This window comes from Streptopelia decaocto (genome assembly GCF_964273445.1).
Source record: "Streptopelia decaocto genome assembly, chromosome: 11".
NCBI classification, from domain to species: domain Eukaryota; kingdom Metazoa; phylum Chordata; class Aves; order Columbiformes; family Columbidae; genus Streptopelia; species Streptopelia decaocto.
The window spans coordinates 14,569,153-14,588,907 of NC_138666.1; the positions used below are offsets into that span (position 1 = coordinate 14,569,153).

The 19,755-nt window shown below is 39.0% G+C and overlaps 1 protein-coding gene across 3 annotated transcripts in view; it reads right to left on the reverse strand.

The window, feature by feature from the left end:
- Nucleotides 1-3,897: 3,897 nt before the first annotated feature.
- TSHZ3 (teashirt zinc finger homeobox 3) overlaps nucleotides 3,898-19,755 on the reverse strand; it is a 64,145-nt gene continuing 48,287 nt past the window's right edge. For all 3 annotated transcript variants that reach the window (XM_082063114.1, XM_082063115.1, XM_082063113.1), the window contains exon 3: nucleotides 3,898-8,661. In XM_082063114.1, the coding sequence (XP_081919240.1) occupies nucleotides 5,462-8,661 (3,200 nt within the window). In that variant the 3' untranslated portion in view covers nucleotides 3,898-5,461. The remainder of the gene's footprint in view (nucleotides 8,662-19,755) is intronic.

The window sequence follows — 19,755 nt, forward strand, 5'->3', positions numbered from 1 at the left end:
ATTTCCACTGCTAAAACAGTAACTGTCCAGTCAAGTATTGCAAGCTATTCCATCCTTTGCTATAAGGACAACCCAGGAACTTTGGGTTTTTTCTCTACTTTGCCTTATACATTCTAGTTTTATGACCATTCCCTGCTTTTCAGCTCTGTGGAGCAGTGTGGGTAACAGAGTGCTTAGCAAAGCTCCAACATATTCTTGTAACAAAAAGTTACCTGAACAAAACAAAAATAATAGCAATAATTTGATACTTCTCTAGGAAACACAGAAGGCTCTCTGGAGGTATATTTTAAAATACAAAATTTATTGATTAAATTTAGCTTCATCACCACAGCTACTTCTTTTTCTGTTGCAGCTGAAATAAGAACTTGCAAAATTAAAGAAGGTTCTTCCCTTCAATACATGCCAATTTTTTTTTTAATCTGAGAGTATAGCCAAATTTTTTGCTGTCATAAAAATGCAGAGTCATATCTGTGTCTAGCTTTATATAGCAAGATACATAGCCATATTAAAATGCAACGGATAATTCCCATATTGATAACACTAATCTGCCTTTGTTTGGATAAAAAATTGCAGATAGTGTTTACCACAAAAGCAACTGCATAATTAAAACAATATACATTTGATTTTAATACAAAAATAAAATACAATGAAGATTCTAGAAAGATTTTGGCTTTGGAACAGTCCCTTACACTGGCTTGAAAGTCATATTTCAGTTAATTATAGATTTCTTACTCACTAAAACTTAAAGATACATTCACTGATTTTTTTCTGCTAAATGTTGACTCCAGTGAACAGCTCTCTAAGATCTGGCATATTGATTTCTTGTTGTGAAGTGAGCTGTTCAAGCTCCATTTAAGATTTTCATCTTGCATGTAGCCCTGAGCACATCATAGCACCATAAATTAGTTAAATTGCACATTTATCACAAATGTTATTTTAAGATACTGCGTAAATGTGATGGCTGGAAGATATACAGTATGCTGCAACAAGCCACTACTTGGGTGGGGTTAGACCAGGGTCACCTTTATACACCTGTGATTTAAAGCTCTTCCCACCCCATCAGAATTTCATTTTTAAACTCTTTCTTGAGGCATTTTGTTTTCTCTCTCACTCAATCTGCATATTTCTAAATAAAATATCAAGTGCAAAGCAAAAGTCAGAACTCAGACGCATATTTTTGAATCCTGCATTCATACCTTCATGTTTGTCTAATAGGAAAAAAATCATCTTAACATAGCTAGGTTGGTGATTTGGTTAGCACTAATAGTTACCATGCCAATATACATAGGAGTGTATAGATGAAAAGAACATTATTCTAGTTCATTGATTCTCTAAATTCTTTATAATGTGAAATCACATTGGTATGCCAGTCCTGGAGGTTCTGAAATGCAAGCTGAACTTTATTTTAATAAATTTGGGATATGCAGATCATGACTAGCCATTCATTTGCAAAGTTTCAAGCTTATTTTAAAAATGTATTAAAAAGTAATTTCTGGTGCACGCTAACAGATATGGTTGCTCTCTGAATTTTTACCCAGTACATCTCCTCACTGCAGACTCAGACCTAGATAAGTCAGGCCCAGGAACTGAGTTTTACTAGATTAGGTGCAATTCCATCAGTGGTATTCAGCATTTGCAGTTATCAACTTCTTATCTATATCTATCCAGGCTGGGGGATGAAGGGATTGAGAGCAGCCCTGCAGAGTAGGACTCAGGGGTACCGGTGGATGAAAGATTTGGCATGACCCAGCAATGTGTGCTTGCAGCCCAGGAATCCAACCAGGGCTGCATGAAAAGCAGCGTGGCCAGCAGGTCGAGGGAGGTGATTCTGCCCCTCTGCTCCACTCTGGTGAGAGCCTCTGCAGTGCCATGGCCAGCTCTGGGGCCCCCCAACATGGACCTGTTGGGGCAGGGCCAGAGGAGGCCAAGAAGATGATCAGAGGGCTGGAACACCTCTCCTGTGAAGATCGGCTGAGGGAGCTGGGGTGGTTCAGCCTGGAGAAGGCGCCAGGGAGATCTTAGAGCAGCCTTCCAATACCTAAAGGGAACCTACAAGAAAGCTGGAGAGGGATGTTTTAGAAGACCATGAAGTGATAAAACAAGGAGCAATGGCTTTAAAGAGGGTAGATTTAGATTAAATAAAAAAATATTTAGCATGAGGGTGGTGAGGCACTGTAACAGGCTCCCCAGAGAAGCTGTAGATGCCCCATCCCTGGAAGTGTTCAAGGCCAGGCTGGATGGGGCTTTGAACAACCTGGTCTAGTGAAAGGTGTCCCTGCCCATGGCAGAGGAGCTGGAACTATCAACAGATGATGTCTAAGGTTCCTTCTAACCCAAACCATCCCATGATTCTATTTTTAAGAACAACTAGAAGGAACACTGCAAGAGGAACACTGTAGTCTCTTGCTTTTACTCCCTCCCATGTCCCAGATAACACGGTTTTCAGCATTACTATTATAAGTCAACAGTGCATCTTAAAATACATTGATTGACAATATATGCAATAATCTGCCAGTCTCTTCATGTGTGAATTTCTAGTTTGCAACCAAATACTATATTTAAGCTGTTATAATTTTCAAAGAAGGAATTCTCTGCTGTAGAGGTAAAAAGTTTGGCTGTATTTGCAAAAAGATGTGGACAGCCACCCAGGAGGCTTCATGAAAGACTTCGGCTGGCCAGGTTGCCTAAGTGAGGGGGACTCCTGGGATGGTACAGTCAACCAGCAAAACAGCATCCTGTAATTACTGCTGGAATCGGCCATAAACATTGACACACAAATGACCTTAAAATCAGATACAACTGGGAGGCAAAAGGAGGAAAAAACCCAGAGCCCTAATCATTAATCCCATTCATGAGGTCTGCTCAGCAGCATTCACTATAGAATGAACAAAACATTCCAACACATGTTTTAAGACATGTTACTGGCCTTTAGAATTACAGAGAAAGATGGAAGGGGAGGAGGAGAGGAGAGAAAGACGGAAAGGAGGAAGGGAGGAAGGATTTAATCAGTTGCACTGGAAGATAGTGACTTTTTTTTTATAAAAAAGAAACTCTGTATGTTTGATATCTGGATGCTAGCTATTACTTGAAACATGACTCAAGTGCTGCAATGGTGGTTTTGGTTCCCATGTAACCATCTCCAAACTCCAAGTTCACCTGACTGGCAAAAGACATTATTTAAATGCACAGTAATATAGGTGCTTTGGAGATGCAAGTTGTTTTCAGTGTTTTTGACGGGATGACCTGTCAACACCAGGAAAATCTGTCGTTATCACATAAGTGCTCCCAACTTGTCTGCATTTTTTTGGTGCGTGTTTATTCATCTTCTTTTCCCGTCTCGCTCTCTGCTGTGAACGCTGTACCACCGCAAGCAGGGCCGTAAGAGGACTCACTTCAAGATCACAAAGTTTAAGTCATCAGGTTTCCACTCCTGTCATTGGAAAACACTGGATAGATGGAAATGGATTCTCTAAGCCACGAAATACCCACCGGTGCAACCTGCAGACTCTGCTTACTGCATTCAGGGGAAAGGCAGCGAGTAGCACTTTCTGTCTTGGTCTGAATCCACAGCACCTATTTGCTTTGCCACACGTTGCTTATAAACCCCGTCTTCACAGTCAGCCTTACCTGATGTTTAAAAGGGAGTTATAACACTCATTTATCTTTTCTGGGGGAAAAAAATCTGTTAATGCAGCCTTTGAATAAGTGCTACCCTGCTCTTGAAATGCTAAAGTTCACTAAAACTCCAGTGATTTATGTGCAGCTTTTGACTGCCAGCACCTGGCAGATGAAGAAACCTACTCAAGCTTCAGTCATAAACAGATAGCATACAATTTAATTTTAATGTGCTCGTTAGTCGTAGCACATTTCAGACATAATTGTGAACGCAACACAAAATTATAGCAAAAAGACAATTTTAATGCTGCTGTAGAAAAAAAGGTTATATGAAGAGTCATATAATGGTGCTTCATTGTCAACAACAAAACAGGGCACAGAGTGCATTACAGTGTCTGTGCTGTTTACATGCCAATATTTTATACATAGATTCTCATATGGTGTCAGCTGTCAGTTACTTCTGCAAATTAACTGCCAAAAATGGAGACGAACAGAATCACTTAGTGTGCTGGTAACCACGGGTTACCTTTCATATGCCTAAAGATAAAGCTGCAGTATGGAATCTTGGGAGAATAATTAGGCAGAACAAAACAGAAAGTTACCAATTGAAATAAAAAGGCATTCTACAATAGGAAATAACAACCAAGAGCGCTTATAAATAAGTAAAAGAGGTTATATCACAGAATGCCTCATAACTTTTTAAGCAAAGTATTACAGTACAAACATTTTAAAGGCTTTATCAATGTTTAGGAAATACAGTACAAGTTTTTCAAATAGATTTAACCCTTTGAGCACTAAGTTTATTTTGAATTTTCTCTTTTTTATTTATTTTTTCTTTTACTAATAAATACCTTTAAAAGTCATGTTGTGCAAAACAGTTAGAATGCATGCCAGGAATGCAGTCCGTGGCTTCTGTTTCTTCAGACGGTTTAAAAAAGAAAAACAAACAAATGATAGCAACACTAATAAATATGTATAATTTAAACATGAACCTCTATTAATATAGATGTACTGTATAGCAAAACAAAACAAAACATACTTTGCTTTAAGAATAATGCTTCTGAATACTTTATAAATGCTATCTGTGGTATCTTTCATCATATAATTTACAATGTTTGGATGTTAAAAGAAAAACCGTTAGATCTAAAAAATGAAATATACACTATATATAGGTACAGTTTATACCTGGGGCTTATCAGGTACAAAACCCACTGCTGCTAAAAATGCTGAAGAAAAAGAAAATGGCATTAACCACAATCACATTTCCATAAGAGATTTTGAAATCTATACAATATATACATCTATGTTTCAATGTGAAAATTATATCTTTTAAATTTCAAGGTGTGAGACACCTCTGCATAAATGGAGGTTCATATTAGTAATCGGAACTAAGCTGGTAAGCTTATCCATATCCATATCCATACATTTTTACCAAATTAATGCAAAAGTGCTTCAAAGTACTCAGAGGGCTAAAGATTATAGGGTGAGAAATACCAGCACACTTGGGTCACATGAAAAAAGTGCACCAGAATTAGTTATAAATGCTTAATTAAACTGTCTGTTAATGCATGCAGCTTGATGCATCAGAGGGATGCACAGCAACTAAATCCAATTTACACAAAGTTCCAAACACTTACCACTGCATTTTAACCTTCATATTTTACCAGTAACAACAGCTGATTATGCACCTCTATTTAAACACTGTACAGTTATACAAAACAGTTCAGCCCAGAGCGACTCTGGAGTTAAAATAAGAACATGTGCCAAGAACTAAACAGTAGCTTTAAGGCGTCTTTGACAAGTTTTCCTCAAAGCAAATTACAGTTATTTCAATCAAAAGCAAATGCTACTGCTTCTCTAACTCCGAAACATACAGAAGATGATCCTCTGGTGACTTCCCATGTGTTTTACTAAGATGAAGTTTAACAGCATGCTTGCTTGCAAAAGTCCTGTTACAAAGTTTGCACTGATATGAAGTTCCGATATCTTCCTCTGGAGAGGACGTCACCAGTTTTTCAGACGGTGACTTTGCTTGTGCTATCTGATTGTTAATCTGTTCACTGGACAGTTTGGACAAGTCTCTTAACCTGAAACCCAGATGCGATTCAAGATGACTGATATAAGTTGAAGGAGTTCTGATCTGTGAAGCACAGTCATTACAAAAGAACACTGGGTGCCCAGTGTCCAAATTTTTAAGGAACTTAGTTCCCCCCGTCCTTCGGAGCTGGTATTTCACATTGGCTAGCCAGTGGCTAATTGTGGTCATTGAAAGTCCCGTAAACCTGGAAATGTGCATTCTTTCTTGAGGGCTCAAGTCTGACATGATGTATTTCCCCTCTGAAGTCTGCCGTAAACTCGCTGCAAACTGGGCCTGCAATATGAGCAAGTGCTGAGGGTTCCAGTTAGACTGACGTCCCTTCCTTTTCTGAGCTGGTGTACTCTCTTCGGGTTCCTCTATTGTGGTACCATCAATGTCAGATTTCTCGGATATGCTGGAAGGTGTGGAAGATTTTGATGTGTGACTTTCTGTCAGGTTCTTCAGCATATCAGATATATCTGACAAGGCATTCTCGCGTAGCGGCGAGTTTGACATGAATGACACGACTGCAGATGTCTTTGCTGTTGTCACTGTAGATGAAGAAGATGCAGAAGATGTCGATGTGGATGACAAAAGCGCTGAACCCAAAGAGCAGCTTTTGTCACTCTTGCCTTTCGTCAAATCTATGGGTTGGTCATTGTTGACATGATAAAAATAACGGTCTAAGTGGTCTGGTTTTTTGGACTGTAGAGGTGGGGTGGCCACTGCAGCCTTTTCCGCCAAACTGTTGCTCATTTTAAAAAGCATGCTCATTGGATCCAAAGTGGGCAAAGATGGCTTTGCGGCCTTCCCGAGGTGAATATTCATGACAGACTGGAGTGCACTTAATGGATTTACAAATGGCTGTTCGGGGGGGTGATCAGTAATGATAGCTGTGCTGCTACTTAAAGAACTTACAATGGACTTAACAGGCTCTTTCCCATTTTCCACAGGTTCTACAGTTGGACTGTCCTTGCAACCATCTCTCTGAGGGACTGGGCTGTTCTGCTGGCTTTTAAAGCCACCATCATTGGAGGACTCCATCTTAAGGGGTTCACTGACTTCACTACTGCATGGCGAAGGTGTTGCGCGCTTCATTGGAGAAAGCTTTCCTTCCGGCTCTTTCATTTTTTCCTCCACTTTAGCCACCTTCTCAGTGACTTTTTTTACCAATTCTTCCATGGCGTGAAAGTTTGTTTTTGGCACAGGAGAGGTCTGACTGCTTGGTGGAGACACCAAGGGCTGGTTTTTAGTTGGCGATACTAGTTCATTGTTTCCAAACATAGGTTTTAATGGTGTACTCTTCCCAGACGAACCCAATGACAGCTTCATCATATTAGGCAGCTGATAGGCAGCATGAATGCTTGGGTAGCCACCCCAGCTTGGTGTGCCATTCTGGGCTTTGTTTATAGCTGATGTAACTGTGTTTTCTAAAGACTTCAATATATCTAATCCCCCCTTAGGGCTTTCCTCTAGGTCATTTTCAGTCAAGTAATGGTATTTTGAGGAGATATCATACTTCTCCTCGTCTTCACTTGACTTTTCTTTGTCTTTCAGTTTCTCATCAGCAATGCCTCTTTCTTTATCTACTTCTTTTTTTATTTCAACATTTAATTTAGGGGAAACACTAGAGGGTGTGTTGGAAGGAGACGTGAAAGTGGTGGCAGCTAGTGGCACAGACTGGACTTTCTCATCTACTAAGGACGTTATTGTTGGTGTTGCTGGGGCTTCTATAATTGGTTTCCCTTTTTTCATGGCAGAGTTAGTGACTTTAATAAAATGTCCCGTCACCATCATGTGAGCCGTGAGTTCCTGCAGAGTGTCATGTGAACTTCCACACTCCATGCACTTCAGAATTTGAGATTTCCTCGCCTCAAAGTGCCAGGCGTAGCTGGCACCGTTCTGGTGACCGTAGCGATTATTTGGCGTAATGTAAGGATTAGAATTCTTTTGAAGTGCATCGTTGGTATCTGAGATTGTTGCTTTTGGTGTCCCACCTGTGGAGTCTGGAGAACTTGGAAGTTCAAGCTCCAGTGATGCTTTCTTTCTAGCAGCTGGGATAATTTTTGCTGCTACAGGTGTAACAGGTTCCTTCAGAGGCACTTTTTGGTAGTGTTTTGTTTTGATCATATGAACACTCAAATCCTGAAGAGATTCAAATGAATGACCACAGTACATACACTTTAATACTTTCTGGGCGTCTTCTTTCCCTTCCATTTCAAGCAAAGAACGTTTACGAGGTTTCGACCATCTTTTGGGGTTATTGTTATCAGTTTCATGGTTGTCATCTCGATAATGTCCCGTTTCATTCATGTGCACTGTTAATTCTACTAAAGTATCATAGGCAGCACTGCAGTCTTTACAGCGGAATTTACTGGCTCCAGTAAATATAGAGCCATAAAGCTTACTGCTTTGTCTGTACAATTGAACTGTGCTAAAAAGACTCGGTTCAGGAAGAATTCTGCTCTGAGAAACTTGCTGCAGTGTTTTAGCCATCGCAGTCTGGTGCCAGTCAAAGCTGCCGCTTCCACAGCTGCTACTGCTGCTGCTGCTACTGCTGCTGCTGCCGTTGTTTTTTTCTGAAATCGGCTGGTGAAGGTTCAAATTGAGATTGGACCAGTAGGAATTGGAGAGGAAGTTATTATACACGGCTTTCATTTGTTCTAAACTATCCGATACAGTAGAGTCTTCCAGTGGTATCGAAGCCTCCTTGCTCTCCTCCTCATTTTTAATAGAGCTGCTCTCGAAGTCTGCCATGCGGTCACTTGTCTCACTGATATGTGACTCACTGTCCATCTCATGGCTAGAAAATTCAGCTGCTGGAGAGTTTTGGTAGCTTTGGCAGTTCTTACTGAAGTCTTTTTCTGGACATGCATATTTTGCTGAAGGCTCCCCATCAACAGCATTTTCATCAGGTTCCACATCTTCTTCCACCAGCGCTGCCGCTTTTAGTTCGTCTGAAACATAGGCTAACATGAAGAGAAGAAAATATAAGTTAGTTTCTGTTGATCATACTTTGCTTAAGTCTTTTAGCCAAAGAAGTGCACTTATTTGTAAAATTAAACAGTTAAAATTTAGTGTTTCTTCAGAGCAAGAAAAAAATCTGCTCTTCAAACATAATTTGCCACCTTGTTCTTCTCAAGGGGCAACAGCTTGAAATTAAAACTAAATTTGAAATTAATGAAGCACATTCTGGAGGTGGCATTCATTTCTAAAGTAATAAATTACTTGTATCAACCTCAGAGACAGCAGTTCCTGTCTGTCAATTAATATGTCTTATGCTTCTCCTACCCCTAATGCATTTCTTAACAGACAGATTCACAATTTAAATTAAGCAAGCATTTTTTGCTCATTACAGTTTTGAGACTCAATCTTTAATAAATATAGAGTACAACAAATATAAAAAAAAATTCTACAAAGTCAAAAAATCCCTAGTTACAATAATAAAAAATGAGATTTTTTTAAAGTTATAATTATTATTAGTATCATATTTTGGAGGAGGAGATGGTAAAAGCAGGTGATGCAACCTTTTGAAACAACTCACTAAGAGCAATTTGAGAATATTCATGATGGGTGTAACAAATGACCCATTCACATTTAAACATACCTTTCCCAACAAGAAAGCCCATGTAGAATTATGTCAGGAGCTAGTTCAAGAAAATTGGTATGCTGTACTCACTCTTGCTGTATAAATATATACAAGACCTTCCAGTGGACCTTACAAATGTCAAAGTGTTTGCTCTTTAGACTACTTTGTCAATATTTACTCAGCATAAGCTACACAGACACCCAACAGGGATCCTGTCTTTTCTTCCCCCCTCAAGTAATGCAACTCGTTGATGTAAATCTCAGATACTCTTCCTGAATAGGATAGTTGGGAACTGACAGTAAACAATTTCTTTTTTCCATGGTGCTTCTGTGCACATATTCTACACACACTAAGTCTACCTAAGTTTTTCCTTTAGGCAAGAAAACTATGGAAACACTAAGAGAGGGATCATTAACTGATCAAAATGATCTATTTCTATACAACGCATTAATTTACAGCTAAGCAAGAACACAAAAATCGAACATGACTGTCTGTATGTATTGAAGTGGAATTTAAAATTTACTTGCAATCTCTCACAAATACAATTATAAACTTTGAAAAAAAACATGTTTCCAGTAGACTCTATGGTTGAAGATACTTGACTTCTGACCTTCTCTGCAACACATCTGGAACATGTGGGATCTGTGTCTTAAACACATTGACTCATCTATAGCTTGTTCATTCAGGCAATAGTGCAGAGATGGTAATAGTTTATACCCCAGAACGACCTGCTTTAACCAACAGAGTGAAAAATGCAGAACAGTATAGTAGGTATCACATATACGGTATTGAACCATGCAAACTTCTTTCAGGGAATTATGCTTAAATGTTATCAGAAAACCGCAAGAGACAAAACAACTGTTAAAGTAACAATGAAATCAGGCTTTTAGTTTCATGCAGAGTATTTCTGCATTCTGTTAAGTAATACAAAATATTCACTACTGTTCTTTCACGTGGATGAATGGTAGTGAATCCTCTTCCAAACACGTGAAGTTATAATCTGATTTTCAGAACAGAAGTTAAACCTTTGAAAGGAGAAACATATCAAATAAAAGCATCACATAGCAATGATTACATATTTCAGCTCAGATAATTTCAATGCAGGAAATTCATGTAGCAAGGGTCATATTTTTAATATTTGGGAGAAAATAGTTTGAAATAATTATGTTAAAAACTTTATTTTAAGACGTTTCAAAGATGCTGCTATGAAGATCAGACTTTAAGAACAAGTATATGTACTTTAACAAAAACAGACCTGTGCTGTTTTGCTCTACTTCATCCTTTTTCAATATATTTTCTAAATATATTATTTTTTGTATATTAGTAATGTCGGCAATTTGTAGCAAGGATCAGCACCCACCCCGCAAATACTTGCAACAAAACCACTGAAAATAATCTAACAAGGTGGATTTCATTCAACACTTTCATTCCCCTATGGATGCTACAGGTTGTTTTTCATCTTAATTATTTGTTCCATCATGTTTCTGAAACTCTACCAAAAACTTAGGCAAAGGAACCTAAAGCAGTTCAAACTACTCTCTAAAGCTGAAAAAATTTAAGTAACTACTTGCAATGTGTTAACAAGCGGTAATTAACTACCTCTCCACCACGCCATATCCCGGTGAGATGAATCAGGAAGGATGGAAGGAAGGAATGACAGCATGAAACCTATGATTTGGTAGCAAATGTCCCCTTTTCCTCTTCCACCTTGTGGAACCATTTTTTCTTTCACAACTCCTGCTCCTTTGCCTCTGTTGTAAAACTGAAGAATAATTCCCTTTTTACAAGGTAAAGAAAATCCAAGGCTTTTGCCGCACTGCCTGCATTATGACGGCCTCATTCACTCACACCTGCGGGCTGAGCTGGGGACCGGTGCTCACCAACACAAAAAGGGGGCACAGAATCAAGGCCCTAATTAGTGTGTGTTCCTTTACATTTTGATTTGTATTGCTGCTGAAATCTTAGGAATTTTGTTGGAACTGAAACACTTGTACTGTCACATATACAGTTTTTTTAGAGAGTGACTTTTACATTAGGGAAAATCTCTAGCATGCGGCTCATTTAAATGTAAATTTATTTACCTTTCATGCTTTCTTTGCCCTTTTCACCAACTATCATGCATATTCGCGTGTTAACCAGGAGTTGCCTCCTCTATAACCATTCTCCTTCCTAAGCTCAAGTTGTGAAGCCAGCTTGTGACATCAGTCTTTGATGCAGAAATAAGGGAAATGAGGCACAAACGACAGTATGGAATTTAACCTGGCAAGCTGCAACTTCAATAAACTGCGAGTTTGAACAACTCCTTCAGCTCTTTCCCCTGCACAAAGGAGAGAGACATTACCCCCAAATCCCTCAACCAAAGATTCATGGAAGAGATGAAGATGCTCAAGAAAATATCTTAGCCTAAGACTTAAAATCCATAATGCTAAACTGGAGTTCCTGCCAGTAGCTTCTAATTCCTGATTCCAGGGGCTGGTCACCTAATCACTTGCCATCAGAGCAATATAAGACAATCCAACAAGTCCTGGACCAACTTGCAATGGCAGACTTGGGGCATATGCAAAGGTTTTGCACCACCACTACTACAGGTAGCTTTACAGTGGCTGACGTGTTTCCTCCTCAGAAAACCCCATGTGGGACAGAAGAGATGGTAAGGCCAAACCTCAGCCCCATGCAAGCAGGGAACACAGGATTTAGTGCAGGCACTTGTGGAAAGGAGCCCATCTGCAGCCAAGGGAACCTCTGCTCCCTCCCTGCCCCACCAGCTCCGGCTCAGGGCAGAGAGATGATCAATATTCTGAGTACAGATGAAGGTAACAGCTTCACTGCAACAGAGAGAAGGACATGGAGGCCCACAGCAGACAAATTTCTTGTTTGGTTAAGTACCTACAAGAAGAGCAAAGAGACTATGAAAGCAGAAAATAAAATCACTGAGATTCACTGCCTGGTGGAGACATTGTGTTTAAGAAGCACTGCCTCCCATCCATCGTTACTCAGCTATTTCCTTGTTCTTAAATAAAAAATAGACTCGTAGCTTGATATTTTTGTAGTGCGGAGTAAATGTTTGAAGCAGCAGGGCATCTGTAAAACTGTTCTTCAGTGCCTCAACAGCAAAGTCTGAGGGAAAATAAAACAATTTTAAAGACAATTCTAATGGCAAAAGATGTTAATAAGAATGGAAGTCAAAGAAATTATGTGGTTCTGTGTTTTTTTTGTTTTTCCAGAGTCAAATTAAAAAAAAGTTCTCAAAAAAGTTTCTAGTTTACGTCTCACAGAACACCATAACCCACAGGAAACTGCCTGCAAGTTGAGCAATGGTGTCACTGTGACATAATATTTGACAAAAAGTGGGAAGCAGTTCGCTGGTGTGGCCCTCAGTTTCTAGAGAAGATGAGCATCTTCAAGGGATTCAGAAACCCATTGCAGGTGCAGCCACAGAGAGGTTGAAAACAGACAGTTGTCTCATTAATATTTCCTAGGTAACAATGAAATTAACACATTTGATATCAATACATAATAGTAAGCTATGGTATAATGCAATTCACTTCCACACAAGAGGGAATTACCTTCATAAGTGAGTTATGGATCATTTCTTTGCCAGTGGAAATAAACTGCGATCCATCACTGCCCAGAATGATCTACATATTGTATATACACTAATAAACTCATATACCTGGTTCTACACAGACACCAGAAATCTACTATCCTAGACCAGAGAAATATCACCAGTTCACTGTTCCTGCAGCTGGGGAAGTCCCCGTGCAGCCCAAACAGACGTTACTCTACCGATGGAACCTTGTGAGGTGCCCACCAGCTCAACAGCCACTGGCTCAAACCCCAGCTGCTCCTCTCCAGCAGGAGGAGGAAAAACATCACGTGGTTTTCATCCCTTCCATGGCAACATCCACCCAGTAACATCAGACACACACCTCCTCCAGTTTGCTTGGAAATACAAACCCACAGCACTAAAGGCGCATTTTACGGTTCTCCAAATACCAATTAATTGCACAATTCTTCCCCTATTTCCTGAAAAGTGCATCTGAGACCATATATTTTGGTTTGGATCTATCCAAATATTTCATTTCAATACTTTTAAAATGTCTTGTTTTAATGATGCTTTCTTCACCAAAACTTTCTCTTTTAATTAGCTTACTTGGGTATACTTAAACTACTATATAAACTCTTTGCTTGCGAAAGTACCAAAACTTTCAAATATTCTCACATAAAAAAATGCTTAACTACAAAAATTTATCAAAACCATTCAATTCCTTGGAAATATTTTGGCTTTAACCGAATCACTTTTTATTAAAAAAATTACAACCAGCTTTATTATTTATTTATGCATGGTTTGAAATTATCGTGTAATACTAAGGGTCATTTCCCAAGATTTAAGACGTCGATGAACAAACCTCGAATCGACCCTAGTGTTGCTGGGACCATTCGGAGTCGCGAGGAGCCTCCGTCTGAACGCGAGTCCAGAGAAAACCAACAGCGAAACAGCAGCACGGAGACGATTTGACTGTGCCAATGAACCCTGCTCACAAAATTAATGAACAGAGGCAAGAGAAAACCAGCTCGGTGGATGGAGTCAATCAAAGACCTAATGCAAATGAAGACATATACAAGAGTTATATTAGTCTGTTAGAAAACTCCCACTCCACAGGCCTTCCACTTACAGGAAGAAAGGAAAACATTTCACCCACAACATGAGCTATTCCTATACAGAGACTGACTGATAATTCATATGTAACTTAAATTGTATTTGAGGCTTCACTACTCGGCAGAGTTGTTAGCATATGTTAGCAACAGAAATGGGAGGAATGAGGGGCTGCCCTGTCTACAAGAGTGGCAAGTGACAACACTGTCTCTAAACGGGCATGGCAATACTGATTACCCAGCACCTTGACAGGGACATTATTCCTCTTAGAAAGGTCAAAGGTTCTGTTTCATAGAGGCAGGACTGTCTATTATGGGAGAGAAATGTTATTTCCAAGTGGAGAGGTCAGCACTTCTCTCGCGCGTCGGCTGAAGTCACTGGTACCTCTCACCGGAGTCTGATCCTACTGCACGACTGATTACTCTGCCCACTGGCAAGGTCAAGAGTATTAATTCTGAACATGTTAATTTGATGTGATGTGCACGATTAATGCTTGTTTAGCTGGATTTTTTTTTTTTATGTTGGTAAATCTGCAGCCTTTTCATGCCAATAAGAGTGTAGTATTAAGTTATTGGGAAGCAGTGTGGATGGATGTGACATAGCATGCCAATCTAATGGGTGGCTATCATTAGGCACTAGGAACTTTGAAGTGTACTTGTGTTTGTTCCTTCATGAAAATACTGCAGCTGTCTGCCACAGAGCTCAGAAATAGGCCAGAGGAAGCTAGCCAGCTGCTCTAATCCAGCATCCTGGGCTGGTATTACATTTGGAGCAACTTCAGAGAGCTCAAATCAACTCTAAGTGCTAAGAGCTGAGAATTACATGGACAAGAATATACAGTGAAGAAACGATAACAAGAAATGAGTCTATATGTCATTAAAGCGTGGTCCATCTAACACAGAACACAGCAAGTCCACAGCAGGCACCTTTTTCTGTATTTCACTGTATTCCAAACTCCTCTGTTATTTTGTAGTTTAAAGGAGGGTACAGGATTCAGGTCTACTGTTCACTTTCGACTTTACACTGCCATATGAAAAGTATTATACAGGCCACCGCCAAACAAAGAGAGAAAACATTCCAAAATTGCTACTAATTCTGATCGGGGATGAGTTTGTTTTTCTGAAACCGAATACTGTTTAGGTTTTTGTTAAATGAGAGATTCCCACGCAAACCTCACATTTATGTATTATCTCCTTCATTAAATACACACCTGAAAAAACAGGATGCCATAATAAACGATGGCTTAGAAACAACTACTGGACAGCATCACTCTACTGAGGTGTTCAAAAGCTTCAATGAGTGGTTTATACTTCACAGCAACCCTGTGGAAGAAACATTCTTATCTGCAAACCTGGAAATCCAAAGAAGTTCAAAATTACTTGCCTAGTGCCAAACAAGAAGACAAGGAGCCTGTAACTCCTGCAGGTTAATATCTATAATTCAGCTATTTACACAAAACATGAGAAGATGGCTTAAGTTTGTGTTTCTGTTCCTATGCTGCTTCACAGTGTGTTTATGTGAATATAATGTATGTGTATAATTGAAAATAATTGCCAGTTTTCAGCTTAACCAATTATTAAGGATATAATACCCAGTGAAAGACCCACAGGTGCATGTACTATGCACAACCCAGAGCCTGTGGTTACAAATCTCCTCCAAGCCAAGCTGCTGGCATCTAATAAATGCTGAATCCGCAGACTGCCAGCAAGCCTCTTGTCACAATGGGGAAAATAGGAAAGGGTTTAGAAGTAAGAATAAGTAGTATTGTCACAACTGTCCTCCAAAGAGTTTCCTGCTCCCAGCACAGAGGAGGACTTTGGGTAGCCTGTGAACACCTGTTCTACCAGAAGTGCAGTGGAGATGTAACATGATGGATCACGTCTCTCTCTCCTGCAAAGCTGCACATTATCGTACAGTCAGAAGTGAAAAACACGCTTATGAGAAAACTTCATAGGAGTAACAGTTCAGAGACTATGCCTGGTCAGGAAAAACAGATTTTTATGGGTTTGTTCTAAATTTGCAGCCACACATACACAATACTGACTCCCGAAAGTACAGCTGTAGAGAAGCTGAGGAACAGTCCATGTCCTGCTGCGTGTGGAAAGGCTAAAGAAGCATTATGGACTCCCATGAGGACAGAAGGAGCTCCTTGTTACCGTATTTCGTGGAATCAATCTCCTTCTCCCTTTGCACTCTGGTGGAAGAGAGAAAAAGACCTTCTTGGCCTTCCCTGTCACCACATAAACAACCTTTCACAAGCACCATCAGGACTAGATCAAGTCAGCAAATGAGTAACAGGGACCGTAAGCACCCGTTGGAAATTCTTAACTGCTCTGTTTGAGTCAGTTCAGGGTCTTGGTGTTCCCGTTTCATCACCATTCTTGTAGCACCTTCCTCTTCCTCCCCTCCCCACCCTTCCACGTTCCTGGGAAAGGATGCCGTTCCTCCAGGTACACCAAAGTTACATATGAATGTCATTCAAAGGCACATAAAGTTCCTCACTGTCCATCGGGAGGTTCCGGGTCAGCTAACCAGCCAGGAACGGGAAACAGCACCAGGCACAAACTGTCCAAGTAAACAGCTCAAAATCAGCCCCACAGTCTGAAAATTTTCACATAAACTTAACAAATACATTAGTAACAGAAAAAAAAAAAAACACCTACATTTGCTGTATAAATTATTCATAACGAATAGATGTGATTCACTTAAAGTACGACAAAAGTGGTTTTCCATTGGTGTCCAAGATGGTTGCTTGATGTAATGTCCTAAAGACTCATTAGTTTCCCACTCCATGCAAACACGTACTACAGTGGGAAATAAACATTCATAAGCAGAGAAAACAGTTCCATGTTATGCTTTGACCCTAATTCTGATTTGGGAGGTACATTTTTTTTTTGGACTTTGCAGAATTTTTCTAAGCACAGAACTACCATTTCCTCAAGTGAATAAAAATATTTACCAGAATTCTCAAATAATAAAAATATTTGTTTGTTGGGGTTTTTTTTCTTTTTAAATAAAAGTCACTATCAACACGCTGGTTAAACAAATGCAAATTCTGTGTATAAATTGACACAAAACCACACAGTGACGTAATCTCTGCTCAGTATCAGCATTTGGGTGGCATCTTTTAATCACTGAAGAGCACACAGGGCATTCAATAAACTAATACAAGATTCACAGCCAACTCCAGGATAAGCAGCCATGAGCATAAAAGTTCTCAATATGGCTCTAATAGCTCTTAATTATTATAATCCTTCACTGAGCAAACAGATGTTGTAAGGGAACTTCAGTTTCTTCAAATGCAGTAATCAAACCATTCTGCTGCAGTCCTGCCTCTTTTCAGTAAATGCTTTACATAGTGGAGTGGAAATAGCAAATGTAGTGACAAAATGACCATTTAATTGTCACAGAAATCTGTTTCTGAACAAAACTGATGTTGTAATTTCTCTTTATCCACATTTCTCAGAGCCTTCTGATTACGGTTTAGCATTTTCTTTTTAGACTAAGAAAAAAAATCTCACACCTTACTTCCCACATCTTTGGTTGCTCCTAATCTGTGCACATCTTACAAGTTTTACAGTAACCAGAACACTGGGTTTGTATTTGTGTTTAACTATAATAATATTAACACACATCTCTGGAGCTGTAGCTGTCATTGTGAAGTGTTTAAATATCAAGTTTTGACCTAAAATGCTTCAATATATTACAGTGCGTCATTTTACTTGGATTTTTATTTGTAAATGATCATGACTACTTAAGACATTCAAAATGTACTGAAAGACCTTCAACCTGATCCTTCGTTTTTCTTGCAAACTTGGAATTCCCATTCAAGTCCTTTATACAGTAGTTTCAATAGCTATTTTGGTTGCAGTGCCTCCTTACAATAAACTCCACACAACTGTATGAATGGTATAGTAGAAATCCAAATTATTTCAATCACAGTTTCAGCTATTGTGAACTTGTACTTATAATGAAGTTTCTCCATGAAAAAAAGGAGTTCACTGTGGTCCAACAAAGCTTTAGGTCCTTTCACAGTTTTTATTCAGCCCTCATATAAGAAAAACAACTATTGACTGCAATATGAATCTTAGGACTTGGAGAAAGCAGAGATTCTAAGGATTACCTCTACACGATGGCCCCAGCTTGTTTTGTATGCATAGCAAAAAGAAGCACTGAATATGCATTTCACTTGTTTGCTAACTATACCAATATATGCTTTTGTAAATGAGTCTCTATCTAGCACTAGCTATTGAACTGAAGGGTATTTCAATAGGTGGGTTTTGCTATAATACTACACTAACATAATGTGCTGGAAACAAATGGTTCACTGATTCCTGAATAGAAAATTTGCTGGAAAACCCTGAAAACTAGAAGATGAGGGGGAAGGGATTAAAATGTCGCTTCAGAGCCACCAACCAAACTCTTGTCATTTTTAAAAGATGTTCCTGTGGCACAATATGAATAGTTTATAGCCGTGATTGTGAACATTCAATGTCATATAAGAAAAGACTCCTGTCAAGAGGCTTTCCCTTACAAGCACCCTCATCATGACCTGTGTTAATGAAGTTAATTGAATTTAAGATCAATAATGGTTAATTATTGCAATTTGACATTCTGAGATAAATGGCTTTAAGACAGAGAAATGTGTGTGTATGTGAATTCTCTCCAAAGAAGGTGAACACATTACAGCCTAAGAGGGATCACACAGTCCTTCCATTGATCCTGGTACAATCTGATCGACCTAATCCTCTGATGAATGTGGGCTTTTCACAGCTACAAGTAAATGTTCTACAAGACTACTCTAACCCTTGTCACTGACCAAATCTATATCAGCTGTACACTAGAAATCTATTGAGATAGATTAAAGGACTGCTGTAGAAACAAGAGATGCTTCAATAAAGATGAAGGTTTATTATATTGACTATTAACGTTACACGCGGTATGCAATTATGAATGCTTATGGATCACAATGGTTTCATTTTGGTCAGTTAGATGTAAATGATCATAACTGAAAAATAGTATTAAGTTAAAAAAATACAGGATTAAAAAAAAATCCAACAACCATGTTGAATTTGATGACTTACATGCAAATGTTCAATAAGAAAGTGATTTAAAAATCCTCCCTGAAATGTGCAAGAAGATGCTCACAGACAGGTATTTATTTCATAAAGTCACTCATCAACCTACTTCATTTAAGGGTTTTTTAAGTTTACTTTCACAACAGCTCCTCAACAGGAAGACATTTTTTCAAACGTGTTAGTAATGATATTCTTACATGCATACCGAACAAGTTAAATGACCACTTACAAGATTTATAATGACAAAGTAAATGTCAAGGAAAAAGTATTACTGATTGCAGAGCACTGACAATAAAAAGCCGCTGAGGAGTTCTGTCAAAATGTAAGATTATGCAAAAACACTATCGAGAACACTGCTAATCATCTGCTCTTGTCAATTACTTGAAGGGTATCTGACAGCATATTTACATTAAACACATTTCAGTAGCAAAATCCTTAATGCTGTATCAGAATATTTTCATTATCATTAGAAATCCTTTAAAAAGTCCTTTTGCAGCAGAGCATTATAGAAGCAATGACGTAATAGCTATCTCTGTATCAGGTAGGGTATCAATTTCATGCTATTATAGCTACAGAACATTTGAAATAGTATAACCAAAGACTAAATATACATGTAAGATGGCAATCTCCATGGTCCTACACCCAACACAGGTGTTTTTAAGTAAGAGCTTTGTAGGACTCTTAAACTGGGTGAAAATGGATTATCTGTCTTTGGCCATTCTTTCACCCTTTTACTCCT